The sequence below is a fragment of the Lynx rufus genome, unplaced genomic scaffold, assembly GCF_022079265.1.
Source record: "Lynx rufus isolate CCGP_SWC_20201006 ecotype Redwood Valley unplaced genomic scaffold, mLynRuf1.p SCAF_7, whole genome shotgun sequence".
Taxonomy (NCBI): Eukaryota; Metazoa; Chordata; class Mammalia; order Carnivora; family Felidae; genus Lynx; species Lynx rufus.
Genome location: NW_025814889.1, coordinates 31,891,953 through 31,915,044, shown reverse-complemented (window position 1 = coordinate 31,915,044; position 23,092 = coordinate 31,891,953). Strand labels below are relative to the sequence as shown.

At 36.1% G+C, this 23,092-nt stretch overlaps 1 protein-coding gene across 20 annotated transcripts in view; it reads right to left on the bottom strand.

The window, feature by feature from the left end:
- The window catches only part of CREM (cAMP responsive element modulator), a 72,004-nt gene that overhangs the window by 3,698 nt on the left and 45,214 nt on the right, over positions 1–23,092 (bottom strand). For 5 of the 20 annotated variants that reach the window (XM_047067264.1, XM_047067269.1, XM_047067263.1 and 2 more), the window contains 3 exons: positions 17,969–18,157; positions 6,740–6,775; positions 2,604–2,760 (listed from right to left, as the gene is read on the bottom strand). In XM_047067264.1, coding sequence (XP_046923220.1) covers positions 2,604–2,760; positions 6,740–6,775; positions 17,969–18,157 — 382 coding nt within the window. Of the gene's footprint in view, positions 1–2,603; positions 2,761–6,739; positions 6,776–10,925; positions 11,098–17,968; positions 18,158–23,092 lie in introns of those variants that run through there. The other 15 variants (XM_047067272.1, XM_047067268.1, XM_047067270.1 and 12 more) reach the window with 5 other exon arrangements.

The following is a 23,092-nucleotide window of genomic DNA, read 5'->3' as shown; positions in this document are numbered from 1 at the left end:
TGGTATACCTGGGTGGTTCAGTCAGTTAAGTGTCCAACTTTGGCTCAGGTCATTATCTCACTGTTCATGCATTTGAGCCCAAATCGGGCTCTGTGCTAACAGCTCAGAGCCTGGAGCCTTCCTCAGATTCTGTCTCCTTCTCTCTCTGCCCCTCCCCCACTCACATGGATGCTCTCTCTCAAAAATAAATAATAAAACATAAAAAAAAAAAAAGAAAAAAGGAAAGAAAGATGCTGGGAGGGTCTTCCAGGAGAAGTTTTCAGAAAGGTTAGACTCAGCCAGCCCCAGTTTTGGGCTCTAGCCCTTTTCCCTTCTTCCCGCCTGATGAAATGCCTAGATATGTGGCAGCCATGTTGTGATGATAAGAACAAATGTCAGTGCTGAAGATGACAGAGCAGGGAGGAGAAACCTGGATCCCTGATGACACTGCTCAGCTTTTGTTCTGGCTGTACATATCTCTGGACCAGCCATAGAAGATCAAAATAACACCTACAAGGTTAGGGCTCCATTTCCCTTGGTTATTCACAGCCCAAACACAAACGCTATCCAATAGTTGTTATTTGCTGATTATTTTTTTAAAACCTAAATTTCATGATTTTTCTGGCCAGGGAAATTTCTTATGCATGTGTAGGTACTTGTGGGGCACATTTATAGGAACCCACTGCCTAACAGTTCATCTATTTCATTTTGATAGTTCTACTGACACAATTTTTTAATCTAAAAATAAAGGTACAAAATAATGACAAAAGGGAAAGAAGAATGCTACTTTCTAGGTCTTTCTATTTTCTTTAGGAAAATAAGACACCAATGAATAATTTTACAGTCTGCATTATGATCACATTTTATATTTCTTAACTGAACTTCACAACTTCCTGCTGTGACCACACAAGCAATTATGTTCACAGCTCCAGAGACCTTTGAAAGTACAGTTTCATAATATCCATATTCCTCCATCACATCTGAGTTAGAGACCATCCATAAAACAACTATGGATGATACCATGTGAGCCCCATCCATTCAGCTCCTTCAGGATTTCTGAGCAAAACACTGACAATGGAAAATATGAATCCAGCATGACTTAGTTAATTTGGAACAAGCACTGGGAAAGATGTGTATATCTGAATAATCCTATTTCTGATAATCTGTACAAAACTCCACCTAGTGGTCTGTGATAATTAATTTGCTTGGGAACTGAAGCCACTTTAAGGAGTTCTATAATGTATAAAAATGTGACATTTTAAGGGCTGTTAGTAAACTGAACATAGCTGCTACTGGTTCACATTCAGTTACAAAGGACAGTTAGGAAGTCACCACTTGTTTCTGAATCATAGCGGCTCAGAGGCCACAATTTCTAGATTAACTAGCTTGCTAATAATGCCTACTAAACAAACTACCGCCATGTGGTCCTGGTCATAGGTAAGCACATGATCTCCTCTGAAATGTTTTGTGTTCTTACAATGAGAACATTATTAGGAATAAGGCAACGAGACTTAACTGAGAGAACTCTTAGACTATTCTGTTCATTTTGAAAATCAGATTAATTGGCACCATTTTCCATCATAAAAACTTAACCAAGAAATATACAAGTCAAATTAAAGAATTTTGGAAAACAGCATTTTTAGGACATACTCCTGTTTAAAAAATAAAAATACAGAGACATGGTACAAGAATGAGTGAGAAAAGGAGACAGCATAAACTGAAAGTACATATACTATAACATTAATAGGCATCTCTAGATGATGGGGCTATGAGTAATTTTATTTCTTTGTTGCTTTGTATTTGCACTTGACTAAAATTTATCAGAATTAGTATGTATTTCAGTATAACAGAGAACCAACAAAGTTACAAACTAGATAAAAGGAAACTACATAGGGGCGCCTGGGTGGCTCAGTTGGTAAAGCACCCAACTTCAGCTCAGGTCATGATCTCGCGGTTTGTGAGTTCAAGCCCCGCGTCGGGCTCTGTGCTGACAGCTCAGAGCCTGGAGCCTGCTTCAGATTCTGTGTCCCTCTCTTGCTCTGCCCCTCCCCAGCCCATGCTCTGTCTCTCTTTCTCTCTCTCTCAAGAATAAATTTTTTAAAAAGAAGGAAACTACATATAAAAGGCTTAGAAAAGATTTTTAATTAATTTTTTTTTTAGTAAACTCTACCCACAACATGGGGCTTGAACCCATAACTCCAAGATTAAGACTCTATGACTAAATCAGCCAGGTGCCCCTAAAAGGTTTAGAAATGCTTAACTCACACATTTATTTTGCCCATAAAGAAACTAAAAAATTATACTCATTACCTACTTCACAAAGTAAGTACCAAGTTAAAAAAAAATCTTTATTTGTAATAAAGTACTTCCATCATGATTAAAAACATTAATGTATCTTTCACACATTACCCTTATGACACATAAGGATGTACCATGGTTTCATGGCTAGGCACTCTCATTAGAAGACAATCTAATTACCATCACATGCAGAGCACAAACCCAAATATGCCACATAACAGTTAACTTGGGAGAAATGGCTTAGAAAAAGCAATTTCTTTAAAAGCCCCACAGCAATAAATTATGTGCCCAGTAAGTGGTTCCTGATTCCCAGTGAAACATCCTACCTGTTTTTCATTAGCCTCAGCTCTCGTTTGCGTGTTGCTTCTTCTGCTAGTTGCTGGGGACTGTGCAAACTTCCTGGTGAGGCAGCCATCACTACTCCCTGTGGCAAAGCAGTAGTAGGAGCTCGGATCTGGTAAGTTGGCATGTCACCAGTGGCTGCTGCAATGAAACAAAATATTACAAATTTATATAAACAATTTGCAACTTGATATTTTATATAAAATTGACCTGGAAATAACATATTTCTTTTTACATGTCATAAGAGGTGAACTTGCTAATGTTTAAGATGATTATTCTGAGCATTAAAGAAGTCTGAGGTATCAGACACCTGGAACAATTTGGAACAATAATCTTCAGCATGCTCTATACATTTAAGGTAGAAAAACATCCCAGTGCATTTTAGAAAGGTGTTTATCAAAGGCTAAAGTAGAGAGTGCTTCAACTGATAGTTCATTTAGCCTAAACTCAGTGGTATGCTGACAAATGTTTAATAACCAGCTCTCTGGGGGTAAACAGTCCTGACCTGTTTATCAATGCGTATGACGGAAATACTTTCACCATGGCCAATTTCAGGCTAGCAGGGTGGCCTCCCGGAATGTAGAGATGGGAAGACATACACAGTAAGTAGCACATACAGATAAAACACATGTAAATAACCTCAAGAGCAGAGATAAAATTATGAGAAGTGATGAGTTTTGAGTATTCATTGTTTTTTAATGTAACTTATTTATTAAATATGTATGTATTTCTTTATATATAATCTTTAATAATGGCTCTTTTTACAACCAGCTTACAAAAACCCTGAAAATTTAATAATCACTCTACATACCAGTGGGAGCTGGTTCTAGCATACCACTGCAAAAATTTTAGCTAAGCAGAATATCTCCATTCTCTGAATATTCCAGATAAGAGGTCTTCCTGTACCCTATATCAGGCCTGAAACAGTTACTGAATGTCTTTAAATACAAGTCCTACTAACAGATGAGTGAGGTACTGGAAGGAAAATACTAGCTTACTATATTTTCAGTTTAAAAACCAAAACAAAATAAAAAACAAAACAGCAAAGCTCTACTTAAATCTAGTTTCTCTGGGGAATGATAATTTTTGTCTTTTGAGGGTTTCTTGAGAAAATAATATATTTCTACGTATTCATTTAAAAGGTTTTCTAATTATAGTACAATCATAGTCAAATGACAGACTTAATATTTACTTAGTATTCAGATTGAATACTAAAAGTCCTCCAAGTTTCCTAATTTATACTCAAAATTTGCTTTTCTACTACAATAAACATAGCTAGAAAAGACAGATGGATTTAAGTGATGAAATATGTTTCTACCACCACTGTTTCAACTTTGAGAAGGTATTGTCCAGAGTTAATTTGACACTCCGACATATTACAAAATTCATGCTGTCTCAAAGCTAAAGGCAAGAAAAAGAGTTTTTAAAGTTATTAAATCCTACAAAAATTGGCCTGAACCTATGCCAATCAAAATATAAAACACATCACTTCCATGCTTCATTAAAATGTATTCTAACTATTAAGAACTGAACTTTTACACCAAAGGGACACAGACTTTTTCCACTTAAATGGAATATTATCACTGAAAATAGCCAACCAATTTAAAGGGTCAAAAACTAATCTGTGTGTTCCTTTTGGGGAAATGCCAGTTCCCCCCCACCTCCCAGAGCTTAAGAATTAGGTGAAAAATAAAGAAAAAAATTTAAAAAATGGCTTTGGGGGAAGATCACTTAACGGTCTTCATAAAATTAACAAAAATACCATTTATAAGGTTGCACTGCCCCTTCCTTCTATAATTTGAAAAACAATGGTGATTAATAGTAACTGTGATAAATATAATGATCACCAGCAAAGTCTCTATTAATAAACTTGGGGAAAATCCTAAATTGGTTTTTGTGACTATTTAAAATACTATATACACAGATATCTCATTCTATGCCATATTATCTTACAGCTTGGAAATATTTAAGAAGATAATTTTATAAACAGTTATAAACTGCTGACTAAAGATTTTTTATATTTTAATCTCATTGTCAGAGGAGATAGAATGGAGCATAGAATTGCATTGTTCTGTCCTCTTTTCTCTTTACCCACATCCAGGGAAGAAGGTTATGGGATAATAAAGGTTGAAACAATAGAACAGCTGGAGGCTACACAGACTTTCTAAAACTGGAACAATAGCCAGTGACGGATGAGAAGTTTACATGTCATCATGTTGACATTTGCAGGCAGCGTGGATGCAGACCTTGGTCTGGGTTGTTCTTTTGCACACACACTGGTCACAGAGAAGTGCAACAAAATTAATGGGAAGGTACAGAGGGGTTCATTATACTCTCTCTCTCCTTTTGTATACATCTGCTATTTTCTGTACTATAAAGTTAGAGCAGAATGCTTATATGATCCATAAAAGTTTGTTTAAGGATATATATTTTTTTTAAAGGAAAAAAGGGGGGCAGGTATAGTTCACACATGAAAAATAAAGTTAATTCATTGGTCTTAAAACCAGAAATGGTTCTAAACTTTTGCCTGTTTCCAAAAGCTGAAACCACCCTCAAAGGACCAAATTTGGTGCCATGGAGGATAAAAGCAGTTCAAAACAAGTATGCTTAAAAGATTTTGAGGAGCGCCTGGGTGGCTCAGTCGGTTGGGCGTCCGGCTTCGGCTCAGGTCATGATCTCACGGTTTGTGAGTTGGAGCCCCGCGTCGGGCTCTGTGCTGACAGGTCAGAGCCTGGAGCCTGTTTCGGATTCCCTCTCTCTCTGCTTCTCCCCTGCTCACATTCTGTCTCTCTCTCTCTCTCTCTCAAAAATAAACATTAAAAAAATTTTTAATAAAAGATTTTGAGCCAACAGCTAGGGAAATAAAATACCACTTCAAAATGATAACTTGGAAGGGGATGATATATTTAGATGTATTAGTTCTGCGATGTCAGCTAATATATTGGGTTTTATTACAATGTTTGAGACATACTCTATATTTATCTCCTTCAATAAAAATCAGATTGTAGCTCAGTAGTTTATGACAGAAATATGAATTAGTATTAATTAGTAGGAATTAAGAAATGTCTGTAATATCCCAAAGAATCTATATGATGGTACACTTTTACTGGTCACAGAGTAAATGTCAATGGATGAATTCCATATATCCAACTATGATCTTAGTAAATACATTAAAAAGATATGGGCAAAGAGAATCTCTTATTTTGAGAAAATCCAAATGTCAAAAAATGTTGTTGAAACAAGTGACAAAAAAAAAGTTTTTCTCTTAGTTAACTTCAGTTTCCAGAAGTATGAATTCAGTGGTAATTTAAAGTAGATTGGATACCTAGAATCACAGTTCAAAGAACCATCTTACATTCTTTGATGACACAGTCTTATCTCTGTACTCCTATAGAGGCCAATTTCTGTTCCATCTAACTACTAAAAGTGTCCACATTATTTTTTGTTCTAGTACTTCACTGTATACATTATTTCTGAAAGTAAATGAGTCATCAGTGGGGGCTTTGCAGTTATGACTGAAGATAATAAGAAAAAGATATTTACATACTAATTTATTCTCAGGCAATAAAATTTTTAAATACAAGTCAAGGATATCTTTTTTTTCCTTTGGTACTCTCTATAATCTAGCATGCTACTTGGCATATAATGGATGCTTGATGGGTTTACACATACACTACAAAGTAAATTTTGAACTTCCCAGGGTTTTGAACAAGCCCACTGTCATTTGAATGTTTAAAATAAGCAGTCTTATTATTTTAAGACTATTATTAGCTGTTATTATAGCTAAGTCTTTAAGTCTTTAACACTGAGACATGGGAAGCCCTTACAAGATGCTCTGTATTTATTCAAAGTGGCATTATTTCCTACTCTTCCCTTAGATACTAGTCATCTGGCACCTGAGAAGCAGATGAGTTCTAACTATAGTATATGTCCAACTATCCCGACATGAATTTTTTAGTGTGTTTTAGGTTTAGTATCAATATTTCATGGGAAAAGAAAATTCCTAGAACTCTCAATTTTGGTCATTAACTTCGTACCTCTCTTTGCAAGCTATAAACACGGTATAGGAGAAAAAGCACGGGATTTGGAGACTGGATACTAGTCCAGCTCTGCCACTTACCAGCCATGTGACTTGGGGCAAGTTCAGTTTCCTCATCTGTAAAATGGGGATACATTATCTCATTTAATACTCACAATAACCCCTGTAATGTATGTCAAAGTGTCTAGCACAGTGCCTGGCACATGGTAGGCATTCAGCAAATGTTAGTTCCCTTCCTCTTCCCTTCCTTAAGTTCTGAAAGACAATGTTCCAAATTATGCTTATGCTGTATATTAGTTAAAAGGCATATAACATCCATAAATATATTTTCCCCTGGAGTTTCCCTTCTAACAAACCTGGGTAATAGAATGATTGAAATGTATGGCTCTTATTCCTTATTTTGTCCAGAAATATGCCTATTAAAAATTGTTATGCTGTATTATATTCCTTTAGAAAATAAGTTATTAAAAGATAATATAAAATGTCCTTTTCAATGTTTGTAATCATTTAGAATGGAACCTCAAAGGTGGAGAAACACAAATAACCAAATGGTGCAAGCTCATCAGACTGGTAATAAGACAATGAAAAGCCTCACAAGTCAAAGAGGTGTTGGTTTCTTCCTAACAAAGACAGAAATAAGAAATTCAGCCAAATGCCTATCCTGATAGCTTTCAAAATGGAACAACTTTTCTGCATCCCAAATGGTGGTGATCTTGCTTGTGTATATATCTTATTGAGATCTCTGCAGTACTGAGCACATTAACTGAATAACAACATTCTTATAAGTGGAGCTTCCTACCTTCATGTGTCACTTTGCTAGGTGTCCCTAATCCCAAATATACCTAAGGAACAAGCAATAGAGGTAAGTTTGAAGTCATACTTATAAAGCGGGGGACTTTTTCTGTAGCTCCAAGAAGCTACCGATGTCTTCACTTTTCTCATTTGGTTCGCTCCTCTCCTACCACCACACCAGTGTTCCCAATGTGCAAATCAGTTGTGTCCTTGCCTGGTGTCTCACACTGTCAGAGACTGTCCCTTCTTCACTGCTCTACTTTTCCCAGGAAAATTAAACCCTATATAAACATGACTGTTTAAACACTGAACATTTTCAAATTTGTTACAGTAACTATGACACATAGACCACAAAGAATTAAGCCATTAAATATTTTTACTTTAAGGTACATAGAGGTAACTTCCTGAATTGTTTAAGTGAAAATCTTGAGTCAAAAAAAGTTTCCGTAGATGAGAAATTATAAATATTGAAATTAAAGGTTCTATATCATAGCAAATACACACTCTATTGTCCTATGAGAGTAATAATAAATACTCTAGAAAAAATCCACTTTGACTACTTAAAATGATGCTAACCTAATTTTGTATGTTTTATAACTAGCATGTAGTATTCTGTGGTAGGTAACTCATCTAACATTAACATTAACATCTAACATTAGGATTAATTTCTCAGGTGACCTTTGTGGAGCAATGTTCTGTGTGAATGTTCTGTGGAAACAGAACGAGACAAGGTCTGTTCTGGAAGTCTGAAGATCCAAACTGGTTCACCACTTGTTAGCTTTGTAAACTTGGAAGAGTTATTTACCACACTAATCCATGTTGTTATACAAAAAATGAATATAATAGTATCTGCTCGGAGTGCATCAGTAAGAATACATGGAAAATGCTTCTCCTTTTGGGTATTTAAATATAGTTTCTTCAGTGAGGCCTACCTTAACCTATATTACCTGCTTCCTATAGGTCTCTCATGATCTGATAGTTTCTTTGATAGCACTGACCACATTTGTATTTGTATGTATACTGCAACATTGTTATTTTTTTATTTTAATGCTTACATAAATGCAAAGTATAATTATTTTATTAGGTGATATAGTCATATAGGCAAATAAAACCAGGCAGAGTTTTACAATCATCCCAAATTATATTTCACTGAAATTTTTTCAAAAATAGTGGGAAAATAGCACAATAGAAATGTCAGTAAACCCTCCATACACATTTGGAGTTTAATTAAAACTTAAGGTAGATAAATGACTTGGGTTTTTGTCCCACTTAGAACATAATTATAACTTGCTTTGCTACCAACTTTAAGCTGTTACACCTAATCCAAACCATTCTTTATGTGAAAATTCCCAAACAAAAACCTTTTCGAGTACCCTCCTTTCACAAGGTGAAATGTATTCTTATTCTCATGCGTCAAATATTAACTAAGATATCATTTTCCAAATATGAATAAGTTGGAACGTTTGTTTCTAACAGTTCAGAAATCCAGGCTGAATACAACATATTAGAATTTTTTAGACTCAGAGACTAAAACATATGGAATTAGGCTCTTAATGTAATCAGCTTATCAATAAAGCCAAAAACTATTTCTAACAAAAAATTAGACTATACCCAAAAGAATCAATAATACAATTCTATAAACCTTAGATATTCGCTTTCTGCCTTTGATTCTATGATCCTATAAGTAAATACTCCTAGGGGCTCCTGGGTGACTCAGTCGGTTAAGTGTCCAACTTCAGCTCAGGTCAGGATCCATGAGTTGGGAGTTCATGGGTTCGAGCCTGCTTCAGATTCTGTGTCTCCCTCTCTCTCTGCTCCTCCTCTGCTTGTGCTCTCTCTTTCTCTCTCAATTTTAAACATTAAAAACTCATAAAAACTCTTCCCAGACCAGTCATTGTTAGGAACCTGATTTTGGTCTACATCAGTTTTTCAAACTACAAGTTGTAGCCCATTAGTAAGCTATAAAATCAATTTCATGGGCCAAGAATAGCAATTAAAAAAAAAAATAGAAAAGTACAAGTACATCATCTTTACCCTATGTAAAGACAAGCATTATTTTTAAAATTTGTTTTATGTATACACACACACACACACACACACACATACACACACAGGTCTACTGCATCATGATATAAAATGTGGGCCATGGTAAAAAAAAGTGCATAAGCCAAATATCTAGATCAGTCCATTCGGTTCACCAATCCACACAAGTAGCCCAAAATGATATAATCCAAAGGTGGGTCCTAAAACTGCTCTACTATTCTTTCAAAAAAGTCTCTTAAACCCTATGCTCTTTGGGCTCTTCAAAAAAAAAAAAAAAAAGTTTCTCATTTTTAAACAGCATTTCAAAATAGAATTGGTTCTGTGAAAACTAATCAGATTTTAAAAATAATGATTTCCAAAACTAAATGAGGTCTTGTGCAAAAAGTTTGACATTTTTTAGTTTTAGCATTTGGAAATTTTTAATTTGGAAAAACTAACTCATGTTTAACCATTATGAAAAAAACTGTGAAAAAAAAGTCCATTCAAGGATGGTGTATGCTCATTTTGTCACATAAATGTATAAAAATGTTCACTTATTTACAAACAATGGTTAAAAATATATGCAAATTTTTACCTTTAACTTTCATCTTTAAATATATTCTGTGTATTTTCAAATCTTTTATATTTTACTTTTCTCTCATGGTTAGACATGAGAATTGGAATTAAAAGTAAGAAAGATATAAACCAATTAAAATTTTTAGCAAATAAACATATGCGCAAAATGCCTTTTGCTTCTAGCATATGACATGTAGTATTTGAGATTAAGTCCATCTATATCTTACAATAAATTTGTTATTTGAGAACTTCTGTAATCTATAGCTTCTCTAAAATTTCATAAAAACTCCTGAGAAAAATAATAGTGCCTCAAGATAATTTTCAAAACGCTTTAATACCGGTTTTAGCTGCTCAAAACAATGGAATGTTCTCATCTAGGAAGAGAACCGAAACCCACTAACTCTGAAAAACTAAACCGTGGTGAAGCTGTTGATAATCATCCATTCTACAGGAATTCAAGTGCAAATTCAGAACAGAGTTAGAAATGAGACATCCCTGAATAAACAACGATGCAACCACATACAGGATATTAGTAACTAAGTCAGAATCATTACCTGTACTTAAGAAAAGCAAACCACGGAAGGATTTCGGGTTACAACTTTAAAGCACTGTTACGGGGTGGGAAACAATTTAAGCCCAGCACTTCCCTGACTGAGCACTAGAGGGCACTCTGACTAGCAAGTGCCGGGAGCGACCAAAGGGTACGGAAACCCTCGAGCTCCTGAGCCCACCTCTCCCCGGGCACGTGCCGGGCGGCCTGAGCAGGAGGCTCAGCCTTCCCACGTCCGTCCACAGCGGGACAGACGGCTGCGGAGTTCTGCTCAGCCAAGCATTACAGGTTTCACAAAGCGTTCCCCCTCGTCAAGCAGATACTTACCTCAAGATCAAGAGAAATGTTAAAGTAAGGCTTACGAGAAAAGCTATTCAGTCTAAGAGCGATCTTGGAGATAGTGGCAGCGGCGAGCTAGTTAACAGCTCTAAATCTGTCAGCAGCACTTGACAAAGCAGAAAGGAACTGACTAAATCACAGCATGACTCGGGGCTGACGTCAATGTGCAGCTCGCTTGGAGTTTAACTTTTCCACTTCCCTGCGGAACACGATTCCAGGAAATGTAGTGACGTCAGCCCTTTGAACTCGATTAGCTGAGGTACAGACCATTTTAAATACAGGAGGAAAGAAACAAGTAGGCACACAAACACCCCTAACACGATGGGTTTTCCTATTCTGTTTTGGAGTAACGTTTGTACACAACAATGAAATCGGAAGCTTAATTTTTTACAAGTTGAACACTACGTATGTTTAACTTGTAGCTGCATTGGATTTGCAACAGGTTGCAGATGAAGTAACAGCTTATTTTAGTAAAGCAGTATGTGGAAGACGAGAGACAGGATTACTGCCTTGGTCAAACAAACGATATGCTGAGCAAAGAAGCACTTACACTAAGATGCTTTAACAGAGTGTGTTGAATACATACAGATACATATTAAAGGAAACTTCTTACCCCTCAGCTAATAGAAAATTAGCACTTTTTGAAACACTGAGGGTCCTCATTTTTCTAAACTTCAAAAAAAAATCAGAATTAATTTAAATCTCTCTTTAAAATCCTTACCTGTTTCATCTCCAGTTACAGCCATGATGGGCTTCTGCATACAGAACTGTCTTGCCTCCCCTATCACAGGTCCACATACAGTGTTCCAAACTAGCAAGCATGTGCAGGATAAGTAGGAGTAACTGACATCACAATGACATCATTAGCCTATCACTGCCATCAATTTGCTTTGTCACAGAGGAGCTCAATGAAACCAAACCCCTATAAAAAACCTTCCTGTAATAAACCATATTAATGTTTTTGTTTCTTATTTTTACACAGAAATCTGTGGTGGCTCTGGCAAAACAAAACAAAACAAAACAAAAAAAACCCAACTCATTAGCATTAAGGTCCAAGATTGTTTCTTATGGAGCAACTAACTTCTTTATTTTTGTTCTATCCAAGGTTTCTAGAAAAACAACGAGGGTATAAACTACATTTTTCGTAACTTAGGAGAAAAAACATGGAGATTAAAAACAACAAAAACCTGATAATCAGCCCAGAAAAACATTGTGAAATACAGAAATGTATTTCTTAGACACTTCTAAATTCATAAAGAAAGAAATATCCATCCACCTTCGTTCACTTAAGTTTTATTCGCTGTACTATTGCTACAGCACCATAAAATCCAGCTGTTCCTAAGGTGACACAGAATTTGCTAATTTCATTTAAAAGGAGTAAATACATTTAAAAAATTCACTGTGCCAAATGTAAGAACTATTATGTAGCATTCTTCCATAAATATTAGTTTGAACCACAGGAATTTGCTATTTGATCTTTTTGACCCACAAAAACAGCAACTTCATGAGGCTCAATTATTTTATTAAGTTAAAATCCCATGAAAAGAATTCGGGGATTAAAAAAAAAATTCATAAATAAATCACAATTACTACTCATAATTTTTCTTAAAAAAATTTTTTTAATGTTTATTTATTCTTTTTTTTTTTTAATTTTTTTTTCAACGTTTATTTATTTTCGGGACAGAGAGAGACAGAGCATGAACGGGGGAGGGGCAGAGAGAGAGGGAGACACAGAATCGGAAACAGGCTCCAGGCTCTGAGCCATCAGCCCAGAGCCTGACGCGGGGCTCGAACTCCCGGACCGCGAGATCGTGACCTGGCTGAAGTCGGACGCTCAACCGACTGCGCCACCCAGGCGCCCCTAATGTGTATTTATTCTTGAGAGAGAGACAGAGAGAGAGAGAGTGTGAGTGGGGGAGGGTCAGAAACAGAGGGAGACACAGAATCCAAAGCAGGCTCCAGGCTCCAGGCTGTCAGCACAGAGCCTGATGCAGGGCTCGAACTCACAAACTGCGAGATCATGACCTGAGCCAAAGTCGAACGCTTAACCAACTGAGCCACCCAGGTGCCCCTCATAATTTTTCTTTTAATGCCAAATGTTATTTGGATCACTTAATGACTGTTCAGTGCATGAAGAGCTAGATCATTACAGGAGATTTAACAGTGGCAAGGTTAGACAAAAAATTAGGTCTTGGTCCATATAACAGACCACAGTCTGGGAAAAGAAATGATTTGCATGTCTACTACACAAAAATAAGTGACACGGCACTCAGGCCTTTATCTTCACCAGTGGGTTGAATAAAACCCATTCACTTACATGATTAGAATTCAACCTAACCTTATGCCAACGAAAGGGCATTCCACCACATTTTTCCCTTATTCAACTAAGCACTTTTTAATAAAGGCAGGACTTTATACTCAGATGGAGGTGGAATTTCTGGGAGTATTCAAGATTCTACTAATTCTCCAAAGCACATGAACTGAAGACATGTAGTTAAGTAAGAAAGTCTGGAGATCAACCCGGACATTGATCCCAATCAGAGGCTCCATGACAGACTCTTTTCCATTCCAGCCCTACCTAAGGGTTTGGGTTCAAGGGTACTGGTCAATTTTATTACCAATTTCAGAAATTTCAAATTGATTTTAATCTAATTTCTTTAAATTGGCACTTAGGTGTTCAATAAATATTAGTATAAAAAAAGGTGAAGGAAAGAAAGGAAAGAAGGAAGTTCGCTGTTTGGTTGATAACTGCTGTTAGTGAAGTTTTAATACATTCCATGGACCAGATAAACTCAGTTAACCAGCACATAGAACTAATAACATTTTCACAGAAGAAGAGAATTTCACTTTCATTTAATAAATAGTTATTAAACATTTATCATATGCCAGGGACTGTGCTAGGTACTAAGGATCCCTATCGAAACAGAAGTTACTGTCTAAGCATGTCTCATGTAGTCTAAGAAGGTACAGTAGGAACTGACCGCACGTTACCTGAACCAGATCTGCAGGATTGGGCAAGGCTTCCTGGAGGACATACTGTCTAAGATGAAGCCCAAATACTGCAAATGATGGGCAGAAGTGTTCCTGTCAGGGCAATGGCTAAGTGTGAAGCCCTGGAAAGGTGAGAGAGCATGGCACAGCACGGAAAATTAAAGAAAACCAGCACACAGCTGCATTACAAAAGAGGGAGAAGTCTAGTAAAGGAAGCAAGGCCTAGATCAAGCAGCAATTTGGGTGTTAAAGATTTTGGACTTTGTCTAACAAGAAACAGGCAATCACTGAAGAATTCTGAACAGGAGACTGACATGATTAGATTTGAATTTTAGAAATACCACTCTGAACTGCAGAAGTGAGAGTAAAATGGAAAAAAGAAAAGGTTGAAGGCAGAGACTTTTGTTTTTAAGGATTATTAGTAGCTCCCAGAATTACTGAGAGGGATGAAGAAAGGGAGCCTGAACTTTCAGGAACGATTCTCAAAAAAACTGGGCCAACGAGGGATCTGCCACCTCTAGCATGATTAGGAAAATCAGGAAGCTACTCCACAACTACCAGCTTCAGGGCAGCCACCTGGCAGAGGGAATGACAGGTCAGAGGGGATCGTAGCCGGAAGGAGAATGAGGACAGAGTGGAGAGGGGTGGAGAGATGTGTGGTTTGGCTGGGAGGAAGAAGGGATGACACACGGGTTTCTAGCCTGAAGCAACAGGCTGGGCAGTAGTTCATTGCTGAAATAGGGTAAACCAAAGGAGAACTGGGGTGGGGAAAATGGATGTGGTTTTGGTCTTAAAAAGTCAAGATATGTGTGTGGAACCTCTAAGTAGCCAGCTGGAGTCAGGGGCATGGTCACATTGAACTGAAGCCATGGTCAGGCAGAGTGCTCAAGTCAGATGAAAGAGGGCCCAGGATTCAATTTTGACTAACACCGCTAACACTGAAGAGATGAGCAGCAGAAGACTGGACCAACCAAGGAGACTGAGAGAGATGTAGAAGAAAGAGAAGAAAAAATGGTAAGAATGCAGTATCAGGAAAGTGAAGGAAGCAGAAGTCAACCGTGTTAAATACTGCTGAGGGATCAATCTAGAAAAGGTCTGAGAACTCACAAATTGCTGTGACCTTCCAAAGGAATGACAGGATGTAAGGTGATAGAGAGGAACATGAGAATGCCCACTGACCCTGTATTGAACATAGAAGTGGAACTCCTACCCACCAGTATTTTAAAGAGAAGGGAGAAAAAGGAAAGGAAAGGGCAAAAAAGGAAAAGGCAAAAAAGAAAACAAAAGGAATAAAGCCTGAAAGGGAAGAAACAAACATCTTACTAGTATTTGATATAAACATTCACATACTATCAGAGATAGATTCACAAAGAATATGCACGTTACTAGAAGTAATTTTCAGTTTGGCAAGATTAATAAATAAAAAAAACTTTTTAAAAAGTTCGTGATATTTACCTACACCAGCAACTACTGAAGAATGTATCATTCATACTAGCAACAAAAACCATAAAGCATTTAGGAACTAACTTAACAAAGAATATGGAAGACTTCCATTCAGAAAATTTTCAACTGTTAAAATAAGATCTACATAAATGAGACATTCTGTGCTTTGGAATAGGTCAGTTTAACATTATGAAGACCTCAGTTCTCCCTCACCCTTGTATGCTGTTGGTAGGAATGTAAATCAGTGCAGCACTATAGAAAACAGTATGGAAGTTCCTCAGTAAGTTAAAAATAGAACTACCCTATGATTCAGCAATTGTACTACTGGGTATTTACCCAAAGAAAACAAAAACACTAACTGGAAAAGATATATTCACTCCCATGTTCATTGCAGCATTATTTACAATAGCCAAGATATGGAAGCAACCTAAGTGTTCATTGATAGGTGAGTGGATAAAGAAAATGTAGTGTGTACACACACACACACACACACACACACACACACACGCACACACTGGATTATTATTATACATAAGAGAAGGAAATCTTGCTATCTGTGACAACATGGGTGGAACTTGAAGGCAATAAGCTAGGTGAAGTCGGACAAAGGAAAGACACTGTATGATGGTACTTGCAAGTGGAATCTTCAACAACAACAACAAAAAACCCAGAACTCAGATACACAGAACAGACTGGTGACTGCTAGAGATGGGGAGGGAGGTGCTGGCAGGAAGGGTGTAAAATGGGTGAAGGGGATCAAAAGGTACAAAACATACTATGTTGCCTATTTGAAAATTGCTAAGAGACTAAATCTTAACAGTTCTCATCACAAGAAAAAAGCAATTTGTAACTGTGGTGATGGATGTTAACTAGACTTACTTGTAATCACTTACTGTATTTTAAACAAATGTCAAACCAGTACAGTTGAAACTAATGATATATGTCAATTATATTTGAATTAAAAAAAAGACTTCAGTTTCCCCTAAATTAATCTATAAGTTAAATGCAACCTCATTGCTGGTTTTATTATTGTATGATTATTTAGAAACTCAAATTTGTTCTAAATGCATATGGAAGAATAATGGGTCATACAAGCTAAATCAGCACTAATAGAATTTTTTTTTTAAGATAAAAAAGGGAAACTTGTTCTGTTTGAGAACAAATCAGTATGGTACTGGCATACAGAAAAGGAGACCAATAGTACAAAATAGACAGTTCCGAAACAGATCTGAGAATACATGAGAGCTTACTATATAATTAACATTGCCCCACAAGTTAATGGGGAAAGGATAAACCATTAGTAGGAGAAAACTGGCTCCATATGTGGAGAAAAATGACAGTGAATTCCCACCTAATACCATATACAGAAGTGGACCTGGGGTGGACTAAGGACATAAATGTGAAAGGTAAAGCTATAAAGCTAATATAACTAATATAGAAAAATGTCTTTGGCTTACAGAAGATTCCTTCAATAAAACCCCAAAAGCACAAAACTCATTACTGTATGATCTATGCAAAACAGAAAACATTTTTAAAGCTCTCCTTATGTTAAAATATCAGGTTTACAGTAGATTTTCCACATAAAAAAAGATAAATTAGAAGAAATGATGACTTTTTATGATTATTTAGACATAGAGGGTTCATGGGAATCAGGGGAAATAAAACAGATGATTTTGATTTTACAAAGTAAAGAAAACAAAATACTAGGGAAGTACTATGAATTTTTTTACTCCATAAATGAACTCCTTCAGTTCTTCATATACTTTTATTATAGTCCACATTAACCTCCAAAACACCTAAGGGTAAAGCTAATTATCAAGAGACTAGTCAGTCAGAATCTGCTTTTTTTCCATACTTGCAAGACTTTCAAACCAAAAGAATGAATATTATCCCCCTGAAAAATTGTGCTACATCAAACATCTAAGCAAATGCCAAGAGGAATAGAGTTATTAAATTAAAATATAGGGTTTTTGCAAGTTGTATTAAACACATTATAGTTATTATGAGCACAAATGAATGATATTAAAACAATGTATAACTTGAATTTAACTGAAATCTTAGGTTACCCTGAAAGCTTAGGGCTACATCCCAACTACTTTATTTCACTACTTCCATATGAAATACAGTGGATACCTGGAATGGTCTAGAGAAACAAATATCAGCATTTGTTTTGAAATGAGATGTCTAGAACTTAGACTTGAGTGTAACATCTGGGGAAAACCCCCAATTCAGTGCACCATGCACTGGATACTTAAATCTTCATAGACCAGGTAATAAAAATATGTATTAGGTATAATATTTATAACCTCCAGAGAAAGGATATTTAATTAATTAAAAAATTCTCTCATGTGTCCAAGTCCTTTTTCCCCATCATGCTACCCTGATTGGAACCTTTCTTTAAAGCCAATAAAGCCCGTGAAAAAGTAAAAATCATATAATTTAGCTTGTTTAACGTACTAAAATATTCCCTCTTCAAGCCTTTTAAAGTGCCTCCCCCCACCCCAAATCTGCCTCCTGTATATTTCATAAAACTATAAAATCACCACTAAATGGTGTGATACAGTGTATTCTAAATGTATTAGATTAATAAAATGTACCTTGCACAACAACCTGGCTGCCTGGGACAAAGAACTGCTGTGTGCCATCAGCTGACTGTGCTGCATACTGTACAATTGTAGCACCTGGAGGAGGAGCTCCTGAATTTGTCATTGTTAATGCCTGTAGTCCCTGAACACCATCAGATCCTGGGTTAGAAATCTGGATTGTTCCACCTTGGGCTATAGCAACTTAACAGAAAGAGAAAAGAAATATTAGAGAATTTCAAGATTCATTTTAAATAATCCCGTATTGGAAGAATATACTGCGGGCATATTAATTACCAACGCTCCTCATTCTCAAGTTACCCTTATTTCTCTATGCTGAATTGATAGGGAGGTCCTTCTTCATGGGAAAACACTCTGAAAAATCTCATCAACCCTTGAAGATATGTTATATTCAGAATTATTTGAAATACATAGAACCCACGGAGTTTCCCTCCTCCATGATATCCAACCAACTAAATTATTTAAGAGGAAGAGTGGAGATGCAGACAGGGAGAAAGTTCAGCTTCTTGATTTTCTCCACTCTTCCAGATGTTTTTAGTTATAGATAAATAGCATTCTTCTAATATTTAAAACACGGTCAGTGCAATTCTATCGAGCATCACAACTACAATGAATTTATACCTTCATTCAGCTAACTACTTTCTAACCTATCAAAAGAAAGTAGCTTTTAATGGAACCTATATTACTATATATTTTGGTTTTAAAACTTAAGTCTACAAAACTGCAACCTTTACCATTTTGACTATGTGATGAAATATAAAATATGAAATATAAAATGTTACATTGGAAAGGATCTTAAAAAATAACTACTGAAAGAATTTGTGCTACAATATTTATGTCTACCAAATGTCCTGAATAACTGCAGCTCATAGCAGCAGATAACGAGGTAGACTTCCTCTGAACACTGAGATCTGCCAGCCATGTTTAAAAGTTAACATATTAACCAAAAGTTTCCAAAGAACGGATCAAATGTTTTCTTTTTGAATTTTACTCTAATTCAATTCAATGCTAATTCAATTTCAATTCCTGTTAAAATATCCGAGACTTCAGTATAGTTTAACATAAATAGTATGACCCTATGTTTTAGTTTAAGTACCAGACATTAAGTAGAACCCTTCAAAAAAAAAAAAATCACATATAAATCAGCTCACTAGATTTACAATGAAGGTAACAATACATCAGAATAACACAAGGCCTATAGATCAATGCAAATGCCTTACAGGAATGTTACAGTAGTGGGGGAATGTATGTCAATATTTCCAACTTATTCTCTACCATTTTTTTCCAGGATCTAAGCAAAGGCCCATTTAGGTGAAGACCTGATTGTATAAACCTGTCAGAACTACTGGAAAGAGTAACGACAAATCTTTAGTTCTAGGGCCTAAATTAAGAGAAAGATGGGTTAATATTTTCAAAAGGTTTCAGCAAGATGCATTCTCTGTGTTTTTGTTCTTTGACAGGCCACCATTAGGATATGATTGACAAACAGTGAAGAATCAGTTATAGAATGTCAACAGTGCTGAGGCTGAGAAACTCACGTAATAGCCCTTTGTTCATCTGGCTCATGTAGAGCATTATGTTCTGTACACATTTTATTTTTTAAAGTTTATTTACTTTTGAGAGAAAGAGAGAGAGAAAGTGGGGGAGAGAAGCAGAGAAAGAGGGAGAGAGAATCCCAAGCAGGCTTCACACAGTCAGCGCAAAGCCCAACATGGAGCTCAATCCAAAAAACTGTGAGATCACGACCTGAGCTGAAATCAAGAGTCATACGCTTACCCGACTGAGTTACCCAGGTGCCCCTCTGTACACATTTTAAAAATAAGATTTCAAGGGTCTCAGGGTTCACCCTTTATAATAAATAAAAGCATTTGGAAGAAACCTAACTATGCCTACTTTCTTAAAAGAGAAGTAAGAAAAAGAGGAGGTATTGCTTCCTCAGATCTTCATGCCTGGATGTGAATGAATTTCATATGTTATCATATATTTGAATGTGTGTTTTCAGTTGACAGTTTAGTGTCAGAAGAAGAGGCACAGGCCGTGTACGCACAGTGTGGGAGAAGCAGAAAGCTGAGTGTATTAACGATGAATGATGGCTATCATTTCGTGACAAACTGTATCATAAACAACTGAGCCATTCCTGAATCTAGAATTCAATAAAGTATGGCTTTACGTTCTAACTACAACTTAATTTTCAATGCCAATGCAATTAGCAAGCTTTGGGACTAGCCTTTTGTAAAAAAAAATCTAAGGCGAGAGTAGTTGCTGCTGAGGGTAAGAACATGAAATAGATAACAAAGACCCTTACTTTTTTCTTTCCATATTTTCTTCAATGTTTCCTCATAATTCCCATCAAAACTTCTTTGCTTTCACACAGTGAAAAGTTGATATATCAAGAATTTGTTCCTCTTAGCATTTTATTTTCTGGTCAAGTCATTATATAATTAGATGTGGAAAATAAAGCTAAACACACATATGCATACAACCTAGCTCTAGGGGAGAACATTTCTACTGATAAGTCTTGTACTTTAACCTGGCTTTTATTTTTTATACCAAAGGCCCTCTTGATTTTGGCATTATCAAATGGCAGAAGATCTTCCCATTCAAAATGTTACCTCTCATCTGACAATTAACAAGATTTCCCAATGCTTCAGGATACTAGAATTAGATTTTGTGTGTGTGTGTGTGTGTGTGTGTGTGTGTGTGTGTGTGTTCAAGATTTGAAGAGCAAACTTTTAGGCTACAAAATATTCAAAGATAGCAAAGTATGTGCTTTCAGTAAACACACATCAAGATACATAGCAGGAAAATTTATGATGAAATTAACTGAGTTTAGTCACACCTTTTGTTTTACTTAATTATTTTTAAATTTTTTTTAATGTTCATTTATTTTTGAGAGAGACAGAGAGACAGAGACAGAGAACAATCAGGGGAGAAGCAGAGGGAGAGGGAGACACAGAATCCGAAGCAGGCTCCAGGCTCTGAGCTGTCAGCAAGAGCCCAACGCAGGGCTCAAACCCACAAGCCACGAGACAATGACCTGAGCCAAAGTTGGACGCTCAACTGACTGAGCCACCCAGGAGACCCTACCTAATTATTTTTTTAAAACTTATGGAAATTTTCTAGCAAACATAGAAGTACAAAGAATTTTGTATCATCTATGTTCCCTGCCCACTCATTCCCAAACTTTTTTTTTTTTCTGTTTTTGGTCTGGAGTATTTCAAAGCAAATCCCAGATACATCTGGTTAATCATTTTTAAATAAAATGATAGGCCCCTCTGAAGGCCATTAGTAACTAATGAAGTTAAAATACCTTTGTATTTCCTACTAATTTTACTTTGGGGACCTAGGCTTTATTAATGTTTTCTTATAATGACACATGCAACTGGGGCATAAAAGCTTATTATCTGTGGCCACACTGCTGATCACAATGAAGAGTTCACACTGGTCCACGAAGACTGATTGGGACTCAAGCATAATTAAAAGTGTTTTTATTTTAGATTATATGCATACTGATTTTCCTCTTTTAAATCATCAAACATTAGTTTGATAAAATTATCTAAACTGAACTAAAATTGAACAGCTAGATTATATAATCAATTAAATTCTACTTCAATGTCTGTTATTAAGTGATTCAAGCCTGCTAGCATATTATTGGTAGTAGTAATGGTGGGTAGAGGGTAGTTGTCCTAGTTGCTGTGAGAGTTAGCTTTTTCTTTTTTTTTTTTTTACTCCTAAAGTCTCAGGTAAGCTATACCCCATAATTAAGTAGCTCACTCTATACACAGGTTGAATGTTGAGCACATTGACCTTACATGAAGAGTATGTCTAGAGTGTAATTCATTAATGCACTAAATATTGCTCTACTAAGGTGGTTTTAGTGGTTATACAAATGTCTCTGTGTACATCCTTATACAGTCATGGTATTTGGTTTCAAGTCTGTATTAACCCAAGTATGGTTTCCCCATCTCCAACTTACCATACATCACAGTAACCAGTATGATGTATCAACTAGTCTAGGCATTAAGTTCTTTAAAATTCCTGTATTTAAAAAATCTGTGACTTCTACTCATTGCCATTGAGCACTCCTCCCCTAGAGCTACTAATATCATAGGAGTAAGGAAAAGATTATGTGTGGGATGAAAATTTGAGGATTTTGGTAAAAAAATAATTTTTAATTTAAAAAAGTAGTACTTTCAAGTCTTCATAATAAATGAAGAAGAGAAAGATAAATAAGGGTGGAAAACTAAAAAAAAAAAAAAAAAAAAGAGTTCATAACCAAAAGAGGAAGGAATAAAATTTACTTAAATTAAGATTTCATCTGACTTCTTTCTACTTGATACTAACATCTTTATAGTCCTAAACTTGTATGTAGGAGCCAATTCAAACACATAAACATGTAAATGTTTAATTATAACTTAAAACCATCTTTATTCCAAATTGCAAAAAAAAAAATGTAAATAAAACTTCACTGAATTATTTTTAAAAAAGAACAGCAGACCCTAAGTCAGTGAATTCTGACTTAAATTTAAAAAGTGATGGGGCGCCTGGGTGGCTCAGTCGGTTGAGCGTCCGACTTCGGCTCAGGTCATGATCTCATGGTCTGTGAGTTCGAGCCCTACGTCGGGCTCTGTGCTGACAGCTCAGAGCCTGGAGCCTGCTTCACATTCTGTGTCTCCCTCTCTCTCTGACCCTCCCCCATTCATGCTCTGTCTCTCTCTGTCTCAAAAATAAATAATAAAACATTAAAAAAAATTTTTTTAATAAATAAATAAAAAGTGAGCATAGAACAGAACCTGTGAGTACTTGTGCCTTGAAAGCCAAGAGGTGCATACAGCTAAAGAAAGACCAAAACAGCCTCATGCTATAACAGTAGCAACACCAAGATTAAAAAGTCAGATTTACATTAAGCAGATACCTTCCATGTTTGCTTTGAAAGCTATCTTGGGAGAATTTAAGCAAAGTCACTACTAAGAATTATAAATGCAACTGCATTTACTTTAGAATGTATGCACCTATCATGCAAATTCCTTTTATGAGGGAATGGAATTGGTGTTTACTCACAGGAGAGGTCTCCTGAGAATTCTAAATTCTTTTAAGCAGCCCAAAAAGTTCACATAG